Source organism: Ipomoea nil, unplaced genomic scaffold, assembly GCF_001879475.1.
Source record: "Ipomoea nil cultivar Tokyo-kokei standard unplaced genomic scaffold, Asagao_1.1 scaffold2833, whole genome shotgun sequence".
Taxonomy (NCBI): Eukaryota; Viridiplantae; Streptophyta; class Magnoliopsida; order Solanales; family Convolvulaceae; genus Ipomoea; species Ipomoea nil.
Window position 1 is genome coordinate 1,903,253 of NW_017619261.1, and position 10,672 is coordinate 1,913,924.

General features: G+C 33.6%; 2 protein-coding genes across 2 annotated transcripts; both read left to right on the forward strand.

Moving 5' to 3' along the window:
• On the forward strand, positions 1-940 carry LOC109159548 (TMV resistance protein N-like). The gene is made up of 2 exons (XM_019307649.1): positions 1-796; positions 903-940. Exons 1-2 carry the CDS (start codon positions 1-3, stop codon positions 938-940), a joined length of 834 nt encoding a protein of 277 aa, XP_019163194.1.
• Positions 941-6,789: 5,849 nt separating this feature from the next.
• Positions 6,790-7,599, forward strand: LOC109159564. Its single transcript, XM_019307660.1, has 3 exons — positions 6,790-6,972; positions 7,093-7,322; positions 7,415-7,599. Exons 1-3 carry the CDS (start codon positions 6,813-6,815, stop codon positions 7,559-7,561), a joined length of 537 nt encoding a protein of 178 aa, XP_019163205.1. The 5' UTR covers positions 6,790-6,812; the 3' UTR covers positions 7,562-7,599.
• Positions 7,600-10,672: the final 3,073 nt, after the last annotated feature.

Genomic DNA, 10,672 nt, shown 5'->3' on the forward strand with positions numbered 1-10,672 from the left:
ATGAATGTTGCAAAGCGCCCTGTTGGAATCGATTCTCGTGTTAGAGATATACTTGATATATTAAAAATTCAAATAAATGATTGTGTCCAAATGATTGGAATTTTTGGTATGGGCGGTATAGGAAAATCTACCCTTGCTAAAGCCATATATAATCAATTGATCGTGGGATTTCAAGGGTTTGATGGTAGTTGCTTTGTTGCGAGCATTAGATCAGAAATTTCTAAGGGACATAATGGTCTAGTTGGTTTACAAAGGAAGCTTCTTCGCAAAATACTCAAGATAAAAGAATTTGATATAGGTAATGTTGATGAAGGAATAAGTTTGATTAAAGAAAGATTGAAATCAAAAAGAGTTCTTATTGTTCTTGATGAAGTAGACCACATAAGTCAATTAGAATCATTAGCGGGACAAAGGAATTGGTTTGGTTTGGGCAGTGTTGTTATAATAACGACTAGAAATGCTCATTTGTTGAGTGACCTTAGAGCACATGAGAAGTACGAGATTGAAGCATTAAGCTCTAACGATTCTTTGCAACTTTTAAGTTGGCATGCTTTTGGTGTTCCTGTACCACCAGAGGATTATACTGAAGTATCCGAAAGAATAGTAAGATATACTGGTGGACTTCCATTAGCACTTACGGTTTTAGGCTCTCATTTGCGTGGAAGATCAGTGGAAGAATGGAGCAATAACATTGATAAATTAAGGTTGATGCCTCCTGATGATGTCCAAGAAATTCTTAGAATAAGCTATGACACACTTGATGATGACATTCAAAGCATCTTCCTTGATATTGCTTGTATTTTCATTGGATTAGACAAAAATGATACTATTCAAGATTTTGGGTTTCAATATGAAATTGGAATAAGAACTTTGACAGAAAGATGCTTGTTAACAATACATAGACACAAAGAAAAAGAGAAGCTCCAGATGCATGATTTAGTGCGAGAAATGGCAAGAAGTATTGTTCGAAAGGAATCCTCTCGAGATCCTAGCAAACGAAGTAGAGTTATGGACCCAGATGATGTCTATGAAGTTCTCCGTGGCGACAAGGTAAAACATTTCCTTTCAACTTAGTTATTCGCCTCAATTTATTTGCTTACTTGTATTTCTATAAAGTGTTTTTTTTTTTGTATATTTTTTATTAGGGCACAGAAGCAATTGAAGGGATGTATGTAGATTCTAATATGTTAAAAAATGAGCCTTTGAGTACCAAAGTATTCTCAAGAATGAAAAATTTACGACTACTCAAATTGGATGGTGTGCATCTCAAAGGATCTTTTAAACATTTGCCTAAGGAGCTTAGATGGCTTTGGTGGCATAATTGTCATTCAAGACGGATATCATCTGATTTTCGACATGCAAATCTTGAAGTGTTACACTTGCAAGGTAGCAAGATCAACCGAGTTCAACTCAGTATGCAGGTATATATGTCTAATATAATGCTTCTTTTAACATTACACATATATATATTACTTAGCTAGGAACTTTTGCACTAAAACAATATAAAATATTAAAATTAAACCCTGGCCTTTGGCTTGATTGATTTCAACAGCATTTCAAAAGCTTGAAGATCTTAAATCTTGGTGGCTGTGAACAACTTATAAGGACGCCAAACTTCAGCGGGACACCGAGTCTTCAGATACTGTGCTTTAAGCATTGTTCAAATTTGGTCCAATTACACCCCTCAATTGGGAGTTTGGAGAGGCTTATTGAGATAGATTTGACATTTTGCGAGAAGCTGAAGGAGCTCCCAATTACCATTTGCCAAATAAAATCACTTCAATTTTTATACCTAAGTTTTTGCTCCACACTTCAAGAATTCCCTATTGAATTGGGAAAATTGGAGCAACTAAGAAAATTACTTGCTCATAGTACTAACATCTCACATTTGCCATTTTCTTTGGGTTGTTTGAGAAACCTGAAGATCCTGTCTGTTGGGCGACAAAACCATTTGTTACCACCAAAATTAAAATCCCATCTTCCAAGTTTCAATCTTGTTGGCTTTTTCCCACCCACAGTTGCAAATTTATGTTCCTTGGAAGCTCTATATATAACTGACAACTATCTGCATGAGATAGATCTTCCCATTAATCTTCAGAGATTGTCCTCTTTGAAAGTTTTAAGTTTGAAAGGAAGTTATTGTGTTGAAAGTTTACCCTTCACCCTTTTTCATCTTTCTAGATTGGAAAATCTTGAATTGGAGGATTGCCTCAATCTCAAAGAACTCCGAGAACTTCCCCCTAATTTGGAGAAACTCTCTGCAAAAGGTTGTGTCTCATTGGAGAAAATAGCAAACATATCAAACTTGAAAAGACTTAAGGAGCTATACCTTCCTAACTGCAAAAGTTTGGTTGAACTTCCAGGTCTGGAGAGTCTTGATTCCATACAAAGACTTGAGATAACAAATTGTACTGCTTTGAGTATTCCGTTGATAGAAAGCTGCTTTCAGGTTAGTTTTTTTAATCCTTCCATCTCAAGTCAAAGGATTATTGCTTACTTGTAACATACAACATACCGGTGACACGTTGGTAAACATCATGCGGTACGTTGTAGTCAGACATTGTTCAATGACTTGTTCTCTAGTAATCATCTGCATGTCCACTTTCCGTATCTCATAAGGAATGGCATGAGACTCACCATAAGAAGGACAATGTGCTAGTCTTATCAGAATTCTAATGCCTAATTAGAATTTCTATGACTAGGAACATTTTTACAATACTTCATTAAATAAAATTTTGGTCACTCATATTCTTAACTCTTAAGAATGAAGAATTACGAAGTTTGCACAGAATAATATCAAATATTAATTAAGGCAAAATAAAATAAATAAAAACATTTATTTATTATATTTATTTGAGTAGAATACAATGGCCAAAAAAATAAATCTTGACTCCTAAGGCATACATGTCTAACATTCAAATATATACCTGATTTGGAACTTCAATTCTTAAGGCAGTTTGCATGCTAATAGTTTTATTCATAGATATGAAAGTGATAGGGAAACTATTCAATCAACAAGGTCACTTTAATTGTGATGAAATAGAAAAAGACCACGGGTACCGTTTATAGGTTGTTGAGTAGTGCTATTGTAGGTGGAGCACATTTTATTGAATCTGGTGGTGATACAACTAGGTTGTGGCATTTATGTTTGGGTCACTTGGTGAACGTGGTTTTTTTTCTTTGAATTTCATAAAAGGAATCTGGTAAAAGGGTTAAATGTTGTAAGCTAGATTTTTGTGTGTTCAGTGTCCTTAGTGTTAATAATATATGTTACAATAGTTTTATATTATATGGTTTATGTTTTGTGGTCTTAGATTAGTCTGTTACTCTAGCCTATTGTATAGGAGATTTAGGTGGTAGCTTTTATATTTGTTCCTATCTTGTAATCTCTCTCATCTATTTAATTGATTTTGAATTCGTTCTCTCATCCTTAGGATATAGCTTAAAGTTAGTTTCCTACTAGGAAGCATAAACCAATGGGATTCTTGATTATGTTCATTCTAATGTTTGGGGACCCACCAAGGAACTTTAACTGGGTGGCTCTTAATATTATGTTACGTTTACTGACCATTTTCTAAGAAAGTTTGAGTGTATTTCTCGAAAGAAAAACATGAAGTGTATGAGAAATTCAAGTTTTGGAAGTCTGAGGTTGAGAACTTGACTGGTAGAAAAATCAAGTTCTTGAGGTCTAACAATGTGATGGAATATACAAAGAAAGAATTCAAGAAATTCTATGCATAGCATGAAATTCAAAGTCACTATGTAGTGCGTAAGACACCACAACAGAATGGTGTTGCTGAGCAGCTTAATATGAGCATTATAAGAAAACAAGGTGTCTCAGATTGAATGTTGGGCTCTTTAAGTGTTTTTTTTTTTTTTTTTTTTTTTTTTTAGAAGCAGTGAACGTGACACGTTATTTGATCAATAGATCACCCCGTAAATCACTTGGTGGCAAGGTTCTTGAAGAGGTTGGGTAAGGTAATCCTATGACTGTGAGTTTTGATCTCTTATGAGTTTTTGGTTGTCTTGGCTATATTATTGTTGTAGGTGATGAGAGATCAAAATTAGATCCAATTAAAAGAAGTGCATCTTTCTGAACTTCAAGAAAGTTGTAAAATGATACAAGTTTTAGGATCTTACAATCAAGAAGGTGGTGACTAGCAGAGATGTCGTATTAATGAGCATTTTGTGCTTCAGCCAAAGAAAAAAGATGCACTAGTTGATGGTTCTAGCATAGTAGAAGTGTATATAAATGGAGTTCCTTTGACTAAGAGATCAAATAATCCCCTTACGATTTAGACTCAAGAAGTCGAAGATTCCACATCTACAACAGGTTCCACATATGCAGTAGGTTCCACATCTGCAACATGTTCAGTTTTAGAGGATTTATAGGATTATTGTTTGGCAAGAGATAGACCGAGGTATTCCAATGTCAAACCACCTAGCATATATGAGTTTGGGGATATGGTCTCTTTTGCACTTCTTGTTACTAATAATGATCTAGTTACCTTCAAGAGGCTATTTCTAGCCAGGAGAAAGATGAATAGATTGTAATTATGATTGAGGATATATATGGAGTCTTTTGCACTAGAGTTATATACTTGGGAGCTAGTTCATCTTTCTCAAGGCAAGAAGGATGTAGGGTGCATGTGGGTCTATAGGAAGAAACAAGTAATATTAGAAAAGGAAGGGGAAAGATTCAATGCTCAGTTAGTTGCGAAGGGTTTTTTTCAACAAAAAGGGGATTGATTATGATGAGGTTTTCTCTACTGTTAGACATACTTCTATCAGGTTAGTTCTTGGTTAGGTAGCTATTTGTGATTTGCATTTGGACCAGATGAATGTGATACCACTTTTCTACGTGGTGATCTAGATGAACAAATTTTTATGAAGCAACCTAAAGGGTTTGTTAAACCCGTAGGTGAGCATCTAGTTTGTAGGCTTAAGAGGTCATTGTATGGGTTGAAACAGGCTCCACGACAATGGTACAAGTAGTTTGATTCTTATATAATCCAAATTGGCTAGACATGTTGTGAGTGTGATTCATGTGTCTATGTTAAGAGCATTGATAATGATTCTTTTATTTTTGTATTACTATATATAGATGATATGTTGATTGCAGCTAAGAGTATGAATGATATTATTTTATTAAAAGCTTTGTTGAGTTAGGAATTTGATATTAATGACTTAGGATTTGCATAGGAAATTCTTGGCATGGAAATTCGCAAGGATAAAGGTGTAAGGAAGTTGTGGCTAACTCAATAGAGGTATATTGAGAATGTCATTGAAAGGTTTGGGATGAGTAAGTCTAAACTGATTAGCACTCCTATGGCTAATCATTTTAAGCTCTCATCTAGTCAGCGTCCCCAAACAGTTAGTTGGATTGAAGATATGTGAAATGTTTTTTATGCTAGTGTAATTGGCTGCTTCATGTATTTGATGGTTTGTACTAGACTTGATTTAGCTCATATATATGCTGTTAGCCAAGTCAGTAAGTACATGTTCAAACTTGGGATGCAACATTGGGACACAGTTAAGTAGATTCTCTGGTACTCAATTAAGCGACACTATGGGACATGATATTGTAATTGGAAGTTAATAGAGTGAGCATGTACTCGTGAGATATGTGGATTCTGATTATACTTATGACATGGATAACAAATGTTCTACAATGGGATATGTCTATACTACTCTTGTTGTGGTGGTCCTATTTATTGGAGATAATCAGTTTAGTTTGTTGTAGCTTTGTCTACAACTGAAGCAAAAGATATATTTGGCTATGACTAAGGCAACTAAAAAGGCTTTGTGACTTTTAAGTTTGATTGAGGAATTGTATATTGAGATAGGTGGAGTTCAATTACATATGACAATCAGAATGCCATCTTTTTGGCTAAAAATGAAGTATATCATACTAGTGAGAATGCAGCAGATCAAACATGTTGACAAAGATAGTTACTACTGGCAAGTTCAAGCATTATTTGGACTTGTTAATGGGTGCTTCAATGTGCTAGATGAGCATGGCTACCCTGACTCATCAGTATATGTGAGATAGGTTTTTGTCCTACGGGGTCACATATTCACCACATGCAGTGGAGATTTGTTGAGTATATCTGTAAGTACAGAATGTCAATACAGTACAATTGTACAAAGGGTATTTTAATACATATACATGTTTAGAGATATCTATAAATACATTGGTTTTATTTTTATCACCATCACCAATTAATAAAAGAACCATGAAACTTTGCTGAACCACGTAAATTTTGTCTTGTTTACTTTCTGTCATTGTTATTGTATTTTTTTTGAATGTCATTGTTATTGTATTTTGTTCTCATTAATATCAACAACATGTGTCATCAAAATTTATTTAATACAATTATCCCTAACAAGTAATGCTCTTTATATTGTATTTTTACATAACGTAGGCGCATTGTAAAGGTGATGATGTCGAGATTTGGCTTCAAATGGTCGGATCATATTTATATTGCACTATTCCGTCGCTATTGACACATGAGTTCTTTGATATTATCCACGGGGGATTTGATCCTAATTGTTCTTGTGAAGCTCGTATCATTGTCAAAAACAAAATGAGTGGTGCTTTGATTGTAAAGGAAGTCAGCCATGCAGATTGCACATGCTTAAAGCATCATCACCCTTTAACATTTCACTTTAGAATGGAAGATGATATTGTGATAAACACGTCTGAAAGATTTCATTTTAAGGTCGGAATAAAAGTTAGAGAAGAACTGGAGTTGTACGCAGTTTTGTATCCTTTGAAGATATATTATTGCTTGTGTGTATTGCATAGAGACATGGATGGTCAAGTGCATTTCTTTCCAAGCACAAAGGGGCTCCTAGAATTTGATGAAATAGCAGAATTTAGGCGTGCTGGGGGACTTCTCCAGAACCAGAATGAAAGAAGAGTGAGAGGAACAAGCCAGGAAAAGCAAAAGTCCCGGTTTCTAGTACAAGGTCAAATTAACTTTGTAGTATCTGACCTCTCATTTGAGGGGTCACACCTATGTCACTCGACCACAAGACCTTTGGCATTACTGGTTTTAATTAAGAAGTTATATGCTTACTTAATTGCAGGTGAGATGGCGAGCCCTTCATTACTTCCTCCTCCAATATTAGACTCTAACGCTAAGGCCGCCCACGCATCAGAGCCAATTCAGAAATTGGTTGATGAGGCCACTAGACTTGTGGCAGAGGGCTCCGAATTGAAGAGGGGCGTTTTGGAGTTCTTGCAATCTAAGGATTTGAACAATGAGGCCACCACTCCAGAACTGATAGCATTGCATATGCTCAAAGTCCAGAGTGATGTATGGGACTTTGTTAGACTAGCCTAGCTTGCTAGCTAGGTGTGTTTTGTGTAATGTATGTCTATTAACATGTCATTTTTATTAAATTGTAGGGGTATACAACTTCCCTGGAAATGACTCAACGTTTGATTGAGGCTTTGAAGAAATATGAGGTGGAATGCAAGGACCGGCCTGCATTGGAAGATTGTTCCATAAACTACAAACAAGAAGCCATGCATCAATGTCATCAAGCTGACTAAGAAGAGGTTCACTTGGTGTGCTTTATTGGTTTTGAATTCATCTACTACTAGCACATATCACTCTTTTTTGGCCATTGGCGTTATTGCGTAGATGGTGGTCCACAAAGCTACGTGGACTACGATAAAAAAAAAAATACATAAAATGTATTATATATTGTAACTCATACAAAATATTATTTTACCACATCAAGTATATTATTCTAACTCATAAAATATATTATCTTACTCGAGAAATTTTATTATTCTAACACATCAAGTACAATATACATTATTCTAACTCATAAAATACATTATTCTAACACATAAATACATTATTCTTAACTCATAATATACATTATCATACCCCGGGAATTGTTGGGAATAATGAACCAAAATCGATTTAATATCGCAAAATAATATTTATATATACGCACGAAAATATATAAAATATTATTCGATATATATCCGATATATATATATATATATATATATATATATATATATATATATATATATATATATATACTAGTTTTTTACGCGCATTGCGCGATTGGGATAATGCCCAATGTTTTTTTTTTTTTTTAAATAAGTACTTTAAAGTATATCAATGCAAGATTATATTGGAATTGTTCGTGCATAGATAATTGAATGTTAAATTTACGTATTTAAATAGGCAATTCTAAGTTTACAAATGCAAGATAATATAGTCAAGATTGATTATAATTGTCAATAAAATAATTGTATAGGTATGGTTGAAACCAAATACGGGAGATAAGGGAAAGTAAATTAAAATTAGGGCATAAAATACTAAATATATACTAATATTGAAAAGGTAATTGCTGATTGCCAAACAAGGACATTGCGAGGTAGTTTCCTACTTCAATTTGTTGTGTGATTTGAATACTCTTTTTGTCAATAAATCTCTCAAGTAGTTAATATGATTGGCTTAATTATATTCTATTATTATTTTTTTATTTTTTTAAAACTATTATTATTATTATTATTATTATTATTATTATTATTATTATTATTATTATTATTATTATTATTATTATTATTATTATTATTATTATTATTATTATTAAATATATGTATACCCTTAGGTCATTTTACATGTTAATCTAAACAACAACTAATTTTTTCAAATATCTTTTTACCAACCGTTGATATAATTCGCTGGTCAAATTCGCTAATATAATCCGCTAACGCTAACTGCTGATTGTCAAACAAGGACATTGCGAGGTAATTCTCACTTCAATTTGTTGTGTGATTTGAATACTCTCTTTGTCAACAAATCCCTCAGATAGTTAATATGATTGGCTTTATTAATTATATTTTTTAAAATTTTTCATGGTATTAATAAAATACTTGGTAAACAACTATATAGCATTATTTTGTATTATAACTTTGATATTTAATTAAAAAATAGTGCACAAAAAAAAAATAGACAATGTAGTGAATATAATCAATTGATGAATTTGAAATTTGAATGTAAAGAATTTTTACTTGGGAGAAATATAAAGACAATAGAACTAATAAAATTATGTCTTTTAATTAATTTATTGATAATAAATAATTTTTTTAGTAAAGACATTGTAGGGACAATGTAGTGAATATAATCAATTGATGAATTTGAATGTAAAGAATTTTATATTGGAGAAAAATAAAGACAATATAACTAATGAAGTTATTTCTCTTATTTAATTTATTGATAAAATAATTTTTTTTGAATAACGACATTGTAGACACATAATTCTAAATTAAAGAAATGCATATGTATTATTTTTTGTTGTAGCTACTAAATTATTATTTAATTTAATAAGACTAAAATAGAGTACTAATTATGCCAACTTTGATTAGGATGAGGTTCGAACCTAAGACCTTTCTTATTAAAATTAATGAGTAAGTTAACGGTGAACTAACATAAAGTAACGGAAAAGATAATATTTAACGGAAAAGTTAACGGATAATCATATTCATTAAGGATAAATTAGTAAATCTTAAGGAAAAATTAAAATCTGATCAATCTGAGCCATTCATTTGATTAAAAAATTTGACCGCCATTTTTTCTACCCATTATAGGCCTAACTCTCTTGTGCTCTTATTAGTATAGTAGATATATATATATATATATATATCAAAAAATGAACTTATAATCCTCAGGTTTTTAGCGTGAGTCAAACGAACCTTTCTCAGTTTGGGATTTGATTTGCAACCTCCCCTCCCCCCTTCCCCCCACGCAAGAGAGAACCTTTATGCTATATAATTGAATAAGACTCTTAAAGACTCTTGTATAAATAGTGGGGCAAATCCTCTTCCCAAACCAATGTGGGACAAAAGCTCATCTTTTTCCCTTCATTTTTCCAACTCAATGGGTTTACTTTGAGACTCAATATCTCATTCACCCATTATCCGTTTTGAGTGTACAATATATCAATCTCTTCGTCTCACTACGAAGAACCCGAATCCACTTTGACCCGACCCATTTCGGAAATGGAACCCACTTATAATTGTACCACAAAAATAGCCACTTAAAATGCCATTGTAATGCTATTTTTCCAACAATCCCCCACATGAATGAAAATTGATTTTCAGGGTATTTTGAAATCGGAAACAACTGTGTTCAACGGTCGATCCTGCATAGGATAGGTAGGTGTTACCCTTTGAACCTTTCCTTGTGAAGACAAGTTTACTCTACTGGCTGTACGGTAGAACGCGATGTCTTTGAACCGATTTCCGTTTGTGTAGATGATGACATATCTCACACAGGAACCTCCCAACCATGCTCTGCTCTCATGACTGTGCCTATTTTAGTCGTGGATCACCGTTCCTGGTTTTGCGAGAGTTTCTAAAGAATTGTGCCTATCAATTCTCCTTTGAAGCGACCCTCACTTCTTTCTAACATAGGTGATTTTTTTTCTCGAGTATCCTGCATACTCACACATGTCAACCGACATTCGAATCATTAAAACACCAACGTGTTAGCCTCGTGCGGGAGTCACTGTTTCTAACGAGGAGTGGTAGGGAGTCCGAGATCCCCACAGTGACTCGCTCCGTTCCATAATTTAGTTGTCCCATTGAACCTAGGTGCTAGCTAGGTTGGGTATCCACTATAGAACTTGTATACCAAGG